Raw genomic sequence first — 17137 nt, forward strand, 5'->3', positions numbered from 1 at the left:
GTCTTTCCCCATGTACATGAAAGCAGAATCTACCTAATCAAAGGTTTTGTGTTGCATAAAAGCTTGCAGATTCCCACAACAGAATTAACTGGCACTGTAAAAACAGTCTCCTTCTGAAGCAAGGAAGAAACTATTCATGATTCCAGTTTCTGTAAGTGATTTAATAGATGTGTGTTCCTTTGTGCTTATGCTTAAAGTAATGAGTCACAGTGTATTCAATGCACCTATCAGAGAAACTAACTACAGCTTTGAAAGCATGCATCATAGTATACAAAGAAGCTAACAGATGAATGTGAGTGAGTGAACTGCTGGCATTTAGTTCTGGTTTCTGCTAAAATGGGAGGCAAGTTGGGAGCTAGACTTTTATAGTTGCTTGTGACATTCATGCGTTCAGCCCTGGGCATGACATAGGAGGAGTCACTTCAGCTTTTGAAAGTTACTTGGGCTATCTTATAATGGAAGTGACTGGTTCATATTCATGGATATTTTATGGTATCAGTAGCAGTGTTCCCTCTAATAGTGATTCTCAGATGTTGATTACAACTCCCAGAATCCCCAACCAAAGGCCACAGCAGCAGGAGATGCTGGGAGTTGTAGTGAAGAACATCTGGGAATCCCTGTTAGAGGGAACAGTGATTGGTAGGGCTTGTAGTTTGCAAGCATATGAACATATTTTCTCTCTTTAACTCTAGTCTTTGTCCATGAGGTCTTTGTCTCCCTATGCTTTCCAATAGGAGAGTTGTTCGGCATTTCCCCAGACATTAATGGATTTTTCTGTGGTTTAGGATATTTGTGGTAATGCGGCCAAAGTCTGGAACCTACCTGAGAAAATGGTGCGCTTCTGTCTTTTGTGGTTTGGTCTGGGAGTTTCATGGCAGGCAGTGAATGAGTCAGTGAGTGCTTGTAGTTTGAAAGCATATGAGCATTTTAGCTCTTTGTGACTGTAGTCTTTTGCTTTCTATGAGTTTATTTATTAATTAAATTTTTCTTATATACCGCCTCCTCCAAAGTCTCTAGGTGGTGGACAACAACCATACCAATAACAAATAACAATTAATTAATTAATTAATTAATTAAAGGGCAAACGCCTGGCGAAACAGGTAGGTTTTAAAAGGGCCTTAAAAGCAGCTAGGGAGGGAGCTGAACAAATCTGGGGGGAAGAGTGTTGCAAAGAAGAGGGGCGGCCACAGAGAAGGCCCTCCTATGGGCCAAGCACCACACGCTACACCAGGGCCTGAGACACCAAGGAGGGCCAGCTGAAAAGACTTCACGGGACGGGATACAACTAGCCGAGAGAGGCGATCCCGGAAATAAGCAGGTGCTAAGCCCGTAAGGGTTTTGTAAGTGAGAACCAGCACTTTGAATTGGACCCGGAAGCAAACAGGCAACCAGTGCAGCGAGCATAAAAGAGATGTGACACTATCAAATCTATGGCCACCCATGAGGAGATCGGCCACTGCATTCTGGACTAGCTGAAGCTTCCAAATCGTTTTCAGAGGCAATTCTAGGTAGAGCGCATTACAGTAATCCAAATAGGAGGTAACAAAAGCATGAGTTACTGTTGCCAGGGCCTGCTGGTTGAGAAAAGGCCGTAACTGGTGAACCAGCCGAAGCTGGGCACAGGAACCCCTGGCCATGGCCTCCACCTGCTGTTCAAGCAGGAGCCGCGAGTCCAGAAGGAAACCCCCCCCTCCCAGATGACAAACTGTCTCTCTCAAGGGAAGCGCAACCCCATCAAGAGATAAACTCACACACAGCAATTGGCGAGGTCGCAAACTGAGCAACTTGGTCTTGGAGGGATTGAGCCTGAGCTTGTTTTGGACCATCCAAGTCCTGACCGTCTCTAGGCACTGAGCCAGCACATGGACGGCATCACCAGTTTGGCCAAGGGTAGAGCTATAAAGCTGAGTATCATCCGCATATTGATGAAAACTTACCCCAAACTGGCAGATGACCCCAGTGGCTTCATGTAGATGTTAAAAAGAATGGGAGGAAGGACTGAGCCCTGTGGAAAGGGGCCAGGGCCCAGAACACTCACCCCCCCATTGACACCGACTGGAATTGCCCAGTGAGATAGGACTGGAACCACTGAAGAACAATGCCCCCAAGGTCCATCCCACTTAAGCACTCCAGAAGGATATCATGGTTGATGGTATTGAAGGCCGCTGAGTTCTTATTCCCTATGTTTGCCAATGAGAGTGTTTCCAGATTTTCTAGGACATTAATGCATTTTTCTGGGGTTTGGGATTTTTTTTTTGGTAGTCTGGGCAAGGTCTGGAACCTACCTGTGAAAATCACATGTTCCTATCTTTTGTGGTGTGGTCTGGGAGTTGCATGGCAGGCAGGCAGTGAGTGAGGCCAGGCAGCTTTATATTATAGATTCATGATCATTTATACAAAAGGATCCTAAGGTATACTTACAGGTATATCACTGTAAGTTCAACTCTAGGGGCTTATGGGTGGCACATGTGTGAATATGAAGTCCATATGTGTACCAAGGGAGAAGGTGCTTTCTAGTGCCCAGACAACAATGGGATCCTTTTTTGACCTGAGAACTAGCTGTGATGCACCTTCTTCTGTTTATACTGAACTTTTCCTTCTGGATATGATTTTTTTGTAATCTAACTTTAAAAGGGGCGGGGTGCGTTATCTGGTCATACTAGTAATCTGCAAATTGTGGCATATGAGCAGGAAGTTGCTGTGTTTATGCCAGTTTATTGACAATAAAGTAGCAATTGCCTATGGTTTAAGAAAAACCAATCAAGATTAGCAAAGTATTTATTGGTTTAGGTCGACGTGCAATTAAATTAGCCAGCAACAGAAAACAACCAGATCATAGAGGGAAAGCCGAACTATTTGCATGTTTTTGTATACATTTTGGAATAATTTCATGTGGCTTCTTGAAATCTAAGCAGCAAAAATTGGAAGCAGGGGGAATTGCTGCCTTTTTATGCCCAAGGGGAGTGTTAGATGTATACATGTCAAAGCTATTATATTTTTTAAAAGCTGCCTGCCTTTGCCTAAACATGATCCAACTAAAACTTATGGGGCAATTTCAATGCAAGCACAGTTAGGCAGACATCTTAGAGTTACTGAAAGTGTAAAGATTGGGAATACAGTGAAAGTAATCGTACAGAATCTTTGAGAAACCAGAATTAGTTTATCTTAATTAAGGGTAATACTTCTTGCAAGATGTGCCAAGATTATGACCTCATGCCAGAGCATGATTTGAGCTTCTGAATGAACAAACAATATTTCAGAGTTCATTATCAGTTTTCATTTTCTGTTCTCTTGGCATGGCAGTGTCTATGTGTAGTGGCCTTTTGAGGTGGAGCCTTAGCTATGGTTTATTGTCAGATATCATTCTCGTTATATTTCCTCATTACTGGCTGATTTCCAGGACATTCTACATCAACTATCTGCTCTCAGATCAGGAGGAGGAAGTAACAATTAAAGTTGCTAAGTTTTGTGAGGCAGCTAAGAATGCTAGACAACAGATGGTAAACCAGATTATGTAAACTGGAAACTGCTGATTAGGATGAGATGATAATAATATGAGATAAAATAATCATATGTGTATTATTATGTATGCCTTAAATTTTGGTCTATGACCGTAAATAAACATGACTGACTGATTGTCAAATATCATGCTAAAGCAGACCGCAGTTTACTTCAAACTATGTTTCTGATTCTGGTTTGCCAGCCAGTCATAAGTGGTAATTTCTACATTCAGATATTGCACTCAGCAATAGTTAACCACGGTTAGGCATCAAGTAAACCTATAATGAAGGGTTGCCACCCAACTTCAAGCTTGCCTTTTGGGCCCAAATTGTCAGAATTGGAAGGTGCCTCAAAAATGGCAGCAGAGTCATTTTTGCTGTAAAGCTCGAGCTGTCATTTAATTAATTCAAAACCAGCACCTTGAATTGGGCACAGAAACAAATTGGTAGCAGTGCAGCTCTTTCAAAATGAGTGTACTATGATTCCAGCAGGCAGCTCAGGATAAAATCCTAGCTGCCTTGCACTATATGCAGTTTCTGAATATTCTTCAAGGGCAGCCCCATGTAGAGTGTGTTATAGTAATCCAGCCGTGACATGACTAAGGTGAGGATAACTGTAGCCAGATCTGCCTTATCAAGAAAGGGATGCAGCTGACGCACTAGCTGAAGCAGTGCAAAGGCACTTCTGGCCACTGCCACCACCTGAACAACCAAAAGTAGACTAGGTCCAGTAGTACTCCCAAGCTGTGCACCTGCTCTTTCAAGGGGAATGCAACCCCATCTAGAACCAGTCGAATCCTTCCATCCTGATTGGCTCTCCTACTGACCAACAGCACCTCCGTTTTGTCTGGATGTGGGCTAGTAAACTGAGATTAAATCCAGTCTAAGTGTACTCACCTTCATTCAGCCCATCATGGCCTCCAGCCATGATTCAGGTCATCCACTGCCTCCCTAAGATCAGGTGATAAGGAGAGATAGAGCTGAGTGTTATCTGCATATTGCTGACAACTTGGTCCATCCCCGGATGACCTCTCCCAGTGGTTTCATGTAGATGTTGAACAGCGTGGGGGACAAAATGGAACCCTCTGAACCCCACAAGCCAATGGCTAAGGAGCCAAGTAGTAGTTCCCTAATACTACCTTCTGGACTCTTCCCCCAAGAACGGACCGATGCCACTCCAAAGTAGTGCCTCCAATCCCCATACTTGAGAGGCGGTCCAGAAGGATACCATGGTCGATGGTATCAAATGCCGCTAAGAAGTCCAGCAGAACCAACAGGGATGCACTCCCCCTGTCAGGCTCCCAGCATAGGTCATCCACTAGGGCGACCAAGGCAGTTTCAGTCCCATATCCAGGATGGAAGTCAGATTGAAAGGGATCTAGATCATATGTATCACCCAAGTCTCAAAGTGGCTCCACCACTTTGCCCAAAAAGGGAAGGTTAGAAACAGGTCTGTAATTGTTCAGGTTGGAGGAGTCAAGGGAGAACTTTTTAAAATAGTGGTCTCACTACCACCTCCTTGAGGCATGATGGCATCCTGCTCTTAATGAAGCATTGATTATAGTCTCTATCCACCTGCCCATATCCTCCCTGGCAGATTTTATTAGCCATGAAGAGCAAGGAACTAGAGCACACGGCATCTCCTGCACACTGCCCAGGATCTTGTCCACATCCTCAGGCTGCATGAACTGAAAATAATCCAACACAATAGAATCAGATAGTACCCAAGGCACATCTGCCGGAACTGCCAAAATGCTGGAGTCCAAATCGGCACGAATACAAGTGACTTTATCTGCAAAGTGGCATGCAAACTGATCACAGCGGGCTATAGATTGTTCATCCCTCATTACACAGGAGGATGTGTGAAGCAATAACTCCAGTGGCCTACACCGAGCAGATGCAAAGGAGTAAGATAAAATGTTTCTTTGCCACCCCCACCACCATGGAGTAGTCCTGAAAATGGGTTTTAGCCCGTGTTTGTTTGGATTTATCACAACTCTTCCTCTAGCATTGTTCCAGCTGTTGTCCAAGTTGTTTCATTGCCCTAAGCTCCTCAGAAAACCAAGGAGCAGAATGGGCTCCACCAAGCCAGAGAGGGCGTTTAGGAGCGACCATGTCAATAGTCTGGACATTCTCCACATTCCAGAGATTCAACAGGGCCTTGACAGAGTTACCAGCTCTGGACACTGGAAACTCTCTGAGGGCTGTCTGGAAACCAAATTGATCCATACCCCTCTGGGGCTGGACCATTCTAATTGGTCTCCCATCCCTACAGAAGGTAGATGGAGCCGTCAATCTGAACCCCACCAGATAATGATCTGTCCATGACAAGGGAGTTATCTCAAATTCCCCCACCTCCAGATCATTCATTCCCTGTTCAGCAAAAACCAGTTCCAAAGTGGGTAGCGCCCAATACCAGTTGAGATAGTCCCATGTTTGCCATGGCGGCCATGAAGTCCTGAGCCACCTGTCCCTACTAGGGTGGCCTTAGCATGGACGTTGAAGTTCCCCAAGACAATAAGGGGGAACCCAGTGCTACCTCTGAAGCTACTACCAAGACCACCCCTGTCATAGCACACCCATGCTTATGAAAGTATTTCACAAGGGTAGGGTAGTGCGGTTGCATGCATGTGCAGTAAATATGAAAAGTTGCATGCTATGTGGTAGCCTACCTCTTACCAAGAGGTGAGCTGTGTCATTTTCAGGGTGCATTTGGCCAGGGGCGTATCTAGGGTTGGGCAGGCAGGGCACGTGCCCCGGGCGCCACTTGAAGTGGGGCGCCATTTTGTAGATTTAAATTTTTTTTAAAAAACCTGCCAAAAACAAAATGGCCACTGTGTATGCTCAGATGACCTCTGTGAGGCCCTAGGCCATGCCAGGCCTTGCAGAGGTCATTTGAGCATGCACAGTGGCCATTTTGTTTTCAGCGGCCATTTTTTTAAAAAAAGATTATTTTAAAAAATGGCTACCGCACATGCTCAATTGGTCCCTGCGAGGCCCTAGAGGCCAGCGGGAGGAGGGCAGACCCCCCACAGCCTTTAGGAAGCCCCCTGAAGGGGCTACAGGTAATTTTTTTTTAAAAAAATTAATATAATATAAGACACTGTACACATATTCAGATTGGCACTATGTACAGAGAATCAGGGCTTGTGAATAATGAGCTGAAGTTTATGAGCTAGGATTGTATTCATTTGCTCTTACTTTGCTTCTTGTGATAAGTGAGTTAAGTGTGATGTCTTAATAATATGGTTATTAATGGTGAGTTTGTCTCTGAATCAGTGTGAAATCCGTATTATTAAGGCCCACTTGGAGTTTCTTGCTCTCTTTCTCTCATTTTAGATGTCTTTCTGAAATACTAGAATATATTCCAAGCAGTGACACAGTTTACTCTGCATATCCTTTAATTATTTTCAGAGTATCTGGGAAAAGTCAAATTCTCCATTGATTTTTAAAACTTATGTAATGGTGATGCTACAATACATAGTAGAGAATTATACAGGCACTTCTGTTTAGTTTTCCAAGTACACCTCCACATAGTATTTGGGTATTTCATGAGCCCCAGAATACGGAAATTTGTAGTTTTCCAGCATTTTTTGGTCAGGCTACGTCCACTGCTAAATAGTTTTTTAAATATTAAAAGATTAACAAGCTTGACTTGTATTTTTGAGCTGATATTATGGTGAAGTTATCTGAAAGATGGGTGTCAGATGTTTGGACAGGGGGCGCAATTTCAGTGTTTGCCCTAGGCGCTATTTTCCCTAGATACGCCTCTGCATTTGGCAAGACTGCGTCTGTGTGATCTGCTTTGTACAGAGTCTGACTACCATTTCATCCTGTGTTGTCAGATCTGAAAGGCAGCAGCTTTCCAGAGTCTCAGACAGAGGCCTTCTCAGCCATGGCACCTAAGATCCTTCCTAACTAGATGCCAGGATCAAACTTGACCTACATATCAAAACATGTGCTCTGCCCCTGAACTGTGGCTTCTCTCCATTTGCTGATCTTCCAGGCACTGCTATGCAGACAAACAAGCCCAAAAGTCATCCTCTTAGTCAAGTAACGGCCTGTTTTCTTGTCCCAATACTCCTTTCAACCAGGGCTGTAGTGAGATACATTATACCAGATTTGGTATCATACCCAAAGAGAGATTTTTGCTTTCAGGAAGGAAGAACGTGAACAGTGGCATTCTGCCTTTAAACATTTCCCTATTTTAGCATTCAAAATAATACAGTGTACAACAGCAGCAATAATGGTGGCTTACTTATATTAAGCTACTCTGGTCCTAAAGAGTGTTTTTAAAAGATGCTTAACAGTGCCTTTGTTCTCCTTTAGCTTTCCAGAGTAGTAGCATCCTGCATAGGTAACGCGAACTCTTAAGGTTGTGCTGTGGTCAGAAAACATATGGCCACTCAGTAGAAAAGTTAACATATTTCTTGGGATCTTTACATTTGTAAGCCTCCCTCCATTTGAATTTGTATTTGAAAAGCTTACATGTGTATCTTAGAACTTGTAGCACAAGTCATACCCTCTGCATAAATCTCACAGAGATCTTATATGGGGCAGTATATAAATGTGATAAATAAATCAAGTTGTTTTCAGTGTCATATCTCTCAGATAAATTAACTGATATTTTATTTTCCTTTTTAAAACAATGGTTTCAAAAGTCTGCACCTGTCACTTTGCCTTGCTGTGGAGGAGTGGGGGCGGCAGGCAGAGTCAGATGCTGATGTATTGTAATAAAATGTTAGAGTGGAGAAAGAACCTGTCATGATCAACAGTATGAAGACACTATAAAAACAGACCAACAGACCAATACTAATAGTTCAACTCTATGAAAGTAAAAACTCAAATAATATTGATCCTATATAAGAACAATTTAAATTGCTATATACATGTAAAAATAACAGATATGTGAATATGCATTAATATATTCACAAACAAAAGATACATACATAAATAAATCTAAAGCCACAGAGATAAATCTACTATGAAATAATCCAAATAAATACTACAGCCATTTTGAAAATGACTTCATCAAGTGAATCAGATGTTTCAATCAGTGTATCTACTATTCTCAAACCACTAAATTCCTTTATAAAAGATGTCTTGGCCTTCTAAATGCTTGCTTGTAATGAAGATAAAAGCCTTTCAATCATCCAACCAATGTCATACCTATAGAACACACACATGTCAAAAATGATACTGTCATGACAGTATGAAGCTGCCATGAATATCTTAGAATCATTTTTTTGGAATCTGTATATCACAATCTATATACTTATCATTGAAGTACCAGCATAACTAAGAAGAGCCCAATTGTTACCAAATGTAAGCTGACCATCATTCTAGCCCCAGCCTTTTATCGAAATATATATTCATAAAATCACCTTATAATCCAAATGATAATGCTCAATTATGTAAGAATATAATTTTGTGTAAAACAGAATCTATTACCTACATACCACCTCAAAGCTCTAAATGCTTACTCATTGAAGACTAAAACTGAGCACATCACAAGGAAGAACTGTATTTATGCCAGTTGTGGAAACACCACCACGTGGAGTAGAGCTGTGCACGCTGGTTAATCATTGACCAGCCTGTGCATTTCTACCAGACAAATGGGTAGCCTGCAGGCAGTGTGGGAAGGGAGAAAGAGGTGCAATCGGGGCTTCCAGGAACCAGCAGCAGCTGCACATTGTTTGGCACAGCCTTGGCTCCTGAACTGCTGCTGCTGCTATGTGTGTGTGTTACAGTGTATATTCCTATTCAGGTCACATAGCTCCTAGGTTTTGGTGGCCCTAGGCAAAGGATTTATAGCAGTCCCCGTCACCTTGGGCAAGAAACCTGCTGGTGGGCTCTTTCTCCATAGTACTGTTGCTGCTAGGGCTTCTGCCACCACCTCCCTTCCGAGGGAGGAAGCCCAGTCATCTGAATTCTTGTATAGTAGAAGAGCATCCATCCCAATGGGAGGTCACCCCAGCAGTGATGTATGGGTTGCTGGGGCAATCTTCAGTTTGAGCCTCAGCAGGTGTCCAGTCATACCAACCACTGGTTTCCCCACCTAAGGTCACATACTGTAATACAAATGGAGAGAAACTAAGAGACTGAATTTCATTTATTTAAACATGTACTCTGTCTTTAAAGTAAAAAGTATGTTTTTTAAAACACCAAATAAAATAAAAACTGACACTTAATATCAAACAGCAGAAGCAGTACTATATCAGGCTAAGATGAATAAAAATGTCTTGTCTTGATTTGACACTTGAAAGGAAAAAGAATTGGTTCCAAGTGAATGTCTGTGGGGAGGGAATTTTACAGATGGGTGCCATCATAGAGAAGGGGCTGTCCCCAGCTACCACTTACTCACCTTGCCCCAAATATGAAGGCAGCTAGAATAGATCCTCATGTGACCTAAGATGATGGGCAGGCTCCTAGGAGAGCAGGCAGTCCTTCAAATACCCAGATCCTAAGCCATTAGAGCTGTGAAGACCAAAACCAGTACTCCGAATTGTGCTTAGAAACAAATGGACAGCTAGTGCAGACTTTATAGCATTGGTAAAACATGTTCTGTCTCACAGGTTCTTGATAATGGTTCTTTATTATGTTTTGAATCAAATCAAGTTTCTGAGCAGTCTTCATACACAGCACATTGTGTGATAATCTAACCAAGGCAGTAAAATCCAAAAGGAGTGGCTGAATTCAGACATAATGGAAAACCACGGTTTTCTGTTATATCTGAAACCTGACCAGTATGACCAGAAGATGCATGCCTGAATGATTTGACAATCATTCTCCTCGTCAAAGGACTTCTAAAAATCTGTTTAGAGAAGAGTCCATAAAATGCACACAAAGCCACGTAAGCAACAAGCTTCTGCTGTGTTGCTTTGTGCTGTGCTTTGCCTCCAGTAAGCCTGTACGGACTGTCCTGTTCCACCCTGTGAGAACGAACAGAATCTCTTTCTACAGCACTTACGGAAGTGGGGACTTTTTTCCTTCCTCCCCTACCACCATACAAATCCCGTACTTTGTTTGTGGCTTCAGCTGGACTAACACAATGCAACATTTGAGTTAAGAGATCTATTAAGTACTGGCACTAGACAGTTCCTGTATTTTGGCTCCTCCATTTCAATGTAATCCTCTGTGTAGCTGTATCCTTGGCCTGCTTGAATTGGACTCTTGACTCACTTCTGAAAAAGAAATAATGTCAAAAGAAGAGAAGTTTGCCAAAGTCCAGATTTAAAAAAATGTGATTTTAAACAACTCAAAGATATGTGAACTTGATATGAAATGTAGCCTTTTCAGTAGGGCTCTGCAATTATATTAGTTGAAATAAGGAAGTTTCCCGGAAAGTATTGTTGGATCACAGGTAAAGAAACTGATGTTTTATCCTTGCTCCTTAATAAATTAAAACAAATGTATTGGTATCTCTACATTACCTTAGTAATCCTTGCAATAAACTTGTAAAATAGGGAGGTGATATTAACCTATTGCAAGTACAGGTTGTTATTAATTATTATTATTACATTTATATCCCGCTCTTCCTCCAAGGAGCCCAGAGCAGTGTATTACATACTTAAGTTTCTCTTTCACAACAACCCTGTGAAGTAGGCTAGGCTGAGAGAGAAGTGACTGGCCCAGAGTCACCCAGCTAGTATCATGGCTGAATGGGGATTTGAGGTGAGATTTGAACTGGAGACTTCCTGGTTGTTAGCTCATTCCCTTAACCACTGTTGAATTGACTGCTGCTGAAAAATATGAAAGAGTAAACAGAAAAGTGTAGAATCTTAAGTGCAAGTGATAGAAACAAATTAAGAATGTTAATTGAGAATATATCTGTTCTTTCATATGAAGAAAGTAGGATTTTCAAATATTTGCCCTATCTATCCATACATTTTGCCAAATGAGAGGATTAGATTGGGACTTCTGTTGGTGTACTGATCACCCCGCTGCCCAACAGAGTCCCTAACTGAGCTTACGGACCTGGTTGCAGAGTTCGCATTGGAGTTGCCCAGATTGTTGGTGGTTGGAGATGTCAATGTTCACTTTGGGACTGGCTGGTCAAGTTCAGCTCAGGATCGCATGGCATGGAACTATGGTCGTATCCCAAGTGGTCTCTGGATCTGCACATGATTCTAGTCACATACTTGACTCGGTATTTTGTTCTGATCAGGGTGGTGTTCCATGGGTTGGGACTTCTGTGATTTCCCCATTATCATGAACGGACCACCATCTGGCTAAGGGAGGACTTGCAATCACAACTTATTTCTTCAGGGGTGAAGGGCCCATTAGATTGGTCTGCCCAGGAGTGTTATTGGATCCCATAGGATTCCAAGGCTCCTTGGAAGGGTTTTAAGTTGGTTCTATAATGATTTCATCAATGCACTGGTGCAAACCGGGAGCAATGAGCTTACGTAAGCAGTAGACATAATTGCTTCTAAGTGTCGTCTCCAACCTAGGATTTGAAGCAGCAAGGTGGATAACTAGAGAGCAAGTGGAGAAAGACTGGGTGCGAATCCAACAGATCACCACATAGAACACATTTGAAGATCTATGCTTTGGCCAATATTCTTATTTATTTATTTATTTCATTTATAGTCCGTTCTTCCTCTAAGGAGCCCAGAGCAGGGTACATAGTGAGGTAGGTTAGAACCCTGTGAGGTAGGTTAGTTCTTTGCTTCCTGCATTGTGTCCACAAGTTCATGTCCCACGGAGTTGTCTAGGGTTGTGAAAGGGCTAGTATGTGTATTCAGTACTATCTATATAGTATTCAAGGGCTATTCCCCCTTGAATTTGAATTTGGAACCATCAGTTAGCTGCTGAGATGTCTTTAATTTTTTTTGCAGATGAAATCTCTCACATTTGAGCTGAACCACATTCCACGTTTATTACAGAGTCAACTATGGAGGAGTCCAGCAACTCCTCTTATGGGTTTAGATTAGATCACTTTCGGTTTGTGACAAATGAGGATGTAGACAAGCTGCATCAGACAGTACACCTTCTAACCTGTTCTCTTGACCCTTGCCCAGCATCTTATTCCATCTGGCAATTGCACCATCCGAGAGGGACTGGCAAATATAACTGCTTCTTTGAGGGAGGGCAGGATGCCTTCTTGCCTTAAGGAGGCTATCATTAGACCATACTTGAAGAAACCTTTATTGGATCCCTCTGAGTTAGTCAGTTATATACCCATCCACAACCTTCCATGGTTGGGTAAGGTAATTGAGCAGGTGGTGGCCTCTCAGTTCCAGGCAGTCTTGGAGGAGACAGATTGTCTACTTTAGATCAATTTCAAACTGACTTTCAGGGGGGCTAGGGGTTGAGACTGCATTGGTCAGCCTGATGGATGAACTTCAATTAGGTATTGACAGAGGGAGTATGCTGAGTGATGGCTCTCACTCTAACCTTTGTTTTAGCTCTGACCCCAGAATTGTAGTTGTGGCTGATGCATGAGTAGAGAGAAAGTACTCCATATATGCTCAGAGGAATTCCTCTTTAATAGTCAGAGAACTGAGCTTGATGATGAAAGTAAATTGTGAGGTTAGTGTGCATCTGTGTTGTTGCATTCTACTAGGGCAGGAATTTCTTTTATCCCTCTGAATAAAGGATACTTTATGCCCCTTTCCTTGTGTAGTTTTCCAGGATAACACATTAGATCTGTAATCATAGGTGGAGGATTGTGGTGATCCCCCATTCCACACCTCCCATTATTTGCTCTGTGTGTACTTCAGGCTGAGGTCAAGCAAACAAAGCAAGCATTATTCCTTTGCATTCTTTTTTAATGAGCCTGCTAAAATCCACCAGAAGCAATTTGGGGGATCATTTGTGATGAGGGGAAAATGCCAATAACACTGTCTTTAAGTGCAATTCAAAGGAAATAATAGACCAAAAGGATGTGTTAAAAGCTATGGTAGGATATAAATGGCACTGTGTTGTTGACGGGAAAAGATCTTGGCAAAACTGTTGTTGTGACTGTTCCTGTGGCTTAGAAAGGAATTTCCTACAGACTGGACTAACCATTAAAAATGTCTCTGCTTCTAGGAGGAGCTCAGTGGAGTTTTCCCGGAGAAAATGTCAACTTTAACCATGGAAACCCAGTGTCCGAATGAGAGAGGAAGTTTTTTTAAGGTAACTGAAAAACTATTATTTACTTTGATTACAGAGATCTGTTTTGCTTTGAAATGTGAGCCTTGCCAGTTTACTGCTAATTACTTTGTCAACCCTCAGAATGTTGACAAAAGTTGCTATAAAGAAACCTGGCTTTTGAACAGCTGAAATCTGTTTTTCTGTAGTTCAGGCATTTGTAATTTAACAGACTAATATAAACAAAGTCATGCACTTTTCTTTGATCCAATGCTGTGGAAAGCTGTGGCCTTTTTGGTAAAGAGAAAGTTAAATCTGCATTTGTAAACACTGTGCTACTCTGACATTTCATTCTATCCATTTGATTCTGGATTTCACTGAAATCTAGATATTCCAGTTGTGTGTGTTGAAAGAAGTATTTTTTTAATGGGCAGATATATCCATGCTATTCATGACAGCCAGTAGGTTAGAATGCAACTGTACACATTGTGTATGAGTACATGTGCACATGCACACACGAACGAACACACACACACACACAGACACACACACACACACACACACAGACACACAGAGCTTAAATTTCTAAGATTAAAAATGAGTTCCTAGAAAGCTTTTAATTTGTGTTGAAACCTTTTCTGATTTTGGGCATTCATAATTTAACTTTGAAATTATGTGTGAGCTGCTGACTTACTGTAGATTTTGTTCTGAGGCAGGTGATCTCACCAGTCTAGTGCATTTTTTAAAATTTAGAACTAGCTTTCTGATCTGAAACAAAGGAAAAATAAGCCTTTAATTTGTTCAATGCATAACATATTTGTGAATGGAGCTCGGCCAAGCTACGGTAAAAAGTTAACAACATTTAAGAAGTCAGTTATATATATTTACAAGACCGTACTAATTGGCATAAGTTGTGTATAAAATATTAAAACATGATATAGCATCTCCTTATAGAAGTTTTAATTGGTTAAATGGTTTCATGCTTAATACCACAAGTTTGGTTAAATCCACTTCAGCTATGAAATAGTGGCTTATGCTGTGGTGATTGAAACCAGCTCCCTTGTTTGGCCAGTAGGGCAGTGCTGTTCAGGCATTCAGTTCATTCCTCTCATGCAGGAAAAACTGTAGGTCGCAGACTGTAAACACATTGAGGTTTCTGGACTGAGTCTGGGTCACTGCCTGTGTCTGCTTCCTATCCTTGCCTCACCACCATCACCACTGTCTCAGCAGGGGCAGGAAATGGGTACCATGTGCTGTACTGGTGGTAGAGTTGGGCTGGAAATCAAAACCTAGATTTCTCTCCTCCAGTAGTGAAGTGATGGAGCAAAATATCACAGCATCAAGATAATGGGAAGTGTGGAGTGACATACTGAAAATTCCCTTGTGGTGGTGGGGGGCGTGATTGTGTGAGTAAAACTTATGAAAGTATTTTCAAGGGCTCTAGGTGGATGTTAATTATATAGTACTGCCAGTTAACATGGTATTCTACAGAGTAGCAAACAAACAGATGCGTGCTCTGAGGAACCTACAATCTAAAACTGTTTCTTAAGCTAATTGATAATAGGAAGGCAAGAGAAAAACAATGAGACAATTCTTGCATTATTTTTTTACCCCTAGGGAGTTTGCTAGGCAGATTCAATCTTTACTTAGTACTTCACATACACTGATCTTGCACCAGTGTTTACAGAAACATACTGAAAGAAAGACAGAACACATGTCTTTAAACATCCATGTACACATGTCTGAGAACCTGGGTTAGGTCAAGATCTCGATGTGTGTATGAAGGTGTGTGTTATCCATACTGCATGAAACACTGGCGTATACAAAGCAAACCACATGCCTGCCATGCAAAGTGTGGAGCTGTTCTAAGTTTATGCTCTGTCTGTGATGCGCTTTGACAGTATAATATCAGTTCTTGTCCACATTTTAACCACACCTCCTCTTCACTTCAGTGATGATGTTTAATTCCATTTCTACACTTGCTCTGTAACAATAACTAGTTTCCATTTCCTATTTCAGTCTTTCTGTTTAAGTTAACTGAGTGATCCTGGCTTTGCTTGTTGATACCTCATCTACAATTATTTGAATTGTTTATTCCTCTGCTCTGCCACTTATTTTCTAATGAGAATTCAACTTTATATGCTGTTGGCGTTAGAGACAGAATGCTAAAAATAAATTCCCGATTTTATATCCCAAAGCAGTGACAGGTTGCTGTGATACTTAAAATACTCTGATACTACACAGCTTTTAGGGAAAGCCCACAAGCAGAAACTCTTAAGTTATGCTGATGATGTTGGTTGTCTGCCAAGTATTGGAACAAGGTGGCTTTTAAAAAATAAATGTGCTTTGGTTGTTTTGAAATAGGAAGGAAATGACTAAGATGCCAAAGTGGATGCAGGCCACTGGAGAGAGAGAGAAACTTTGCTACTGTGAGACAAAACATAGTTTACATTGTCCAGTAACATGCAATATAAGGAGGCTGTTCACATGAGCAGCCCTGTCCAGGCCTGCGCAGCTGATGACCAGGGTTTTTGCCCTGGCTTTTACTTGGGGGAGGGCGTGAGCAGGCCCCTCCCCAAGGGAGAAGCCATCAATGCAATGTGCTTCTCGCGTGGTGCATTTAGGGATTTCTGGAGGCCAGGCTGAGCTTTCCCAGCCTCCAGATGGCCGCGTGGCTCCTGGGACAGTGGTTCATGTGGGTGTACAAGCTGTGTGGCCAGAAGGATAGGAGAGATTGTCTTGGGGAAAGGTAGGTGCTATTCTGACTTCACACCTGCCCTCCTTGCTTCAGTAAAGGGCCATATGTACAACCTCAATGTGTCATTTTAAAATTTGTTTCCCCCCCATAATAGAACACAGAGAAGTATTGGTGCAATCCAAAGGTGGCAAAACCTTTGCAGGTGGCTGTTAAAAACTAAGCATGATTTTGATAAGAGAGTCTAACCTTGCAGTGCTACTAATACAGGCAAGCAAGAACAGGCACAATTGGTTCCCTTACAAGATGTCTTTCGGATGCAGGAATAAGAGACTACCCTTTACAAGTCTGTCATATATGTTGGGTATCTAGCCAAAGTTCAAGCATGACTTCATTGTACTATTCTTGTGTATGTGCTTATTGGGGGAGTAAATGTTGTGTTATGGACCCAGTGTTGTTTTAAACTGAACTCAAGGCTTCTCTTTGGGACAGGAGCTCAAATCCCAGGATGGGCAAACCTCGTTATCTGCAGTTTCAGCACTCGCGGTTTTGTTTATCCCTGGTCCGAATAGGTGCCCAACCTCAACATATGCAGGGGTTAGGGGTGGAGAAAGACTTGTGTATCCATGGGTCAGGGTTCGGCCACGGCCATACTTGTAAAGGGGAATCTAGCAAGATTCCCCTTTACAAGTAAAGGGCTTGGGTTGGAGGGAGGAAGGGGAAAGGAGTCAGCATTTTACCCTTTAAAATTGCTGTTGGAAGCGGTGGGATTGTGGCAGAGGTGGCACATTTTTACCTTCTAAAATTGCCACAGATGACAGCAGCGGTGGCTGGAACAGCAGGGATTGCATATGAGGCAGTGGCA

At 42.1% G+C, this 17137-nt stretch overlaps 1 protein-coding gene across 1 annotated transcript in view; it reads left to right on the forward strand.

Annotated features, from left to right (window-relative positions):
- The window catches only part of RIN2 (Ras and Rab interactor 2), a 126754-nt gene that overhangs the window by 18370 nt on the left and 91247 nt on the right, over window positions 1-17137 (forward strand). The window contains exon 2 of the mRNA XM_053247249.1: window positions 13536-13622. Coding sequence (XP_053103224.1) covers window positions 13566-13622 — 57 coding nt within the window. The 5' untranslated portion in view covers window positions 13536-13565. The remainder of the gene's footprint in view (window positions 1-13535; window positions 13623-17137) is intronic.

This window comes from Hemicordylus capensis, chromosome 4 (assembly GCF_027244095.1).
Source record: "Hemicordylus capensis ecotype Gifberg chromosome 4, rHemCap1.1.pri, whole genome shotgun sequence".
Taxonomy (NCBI): Eukaryota; Metazoa; Chordata; class Lepidosauria; order Squamata; family Cordylidae; genus Hemicordylus; species Hemicordylus capensis.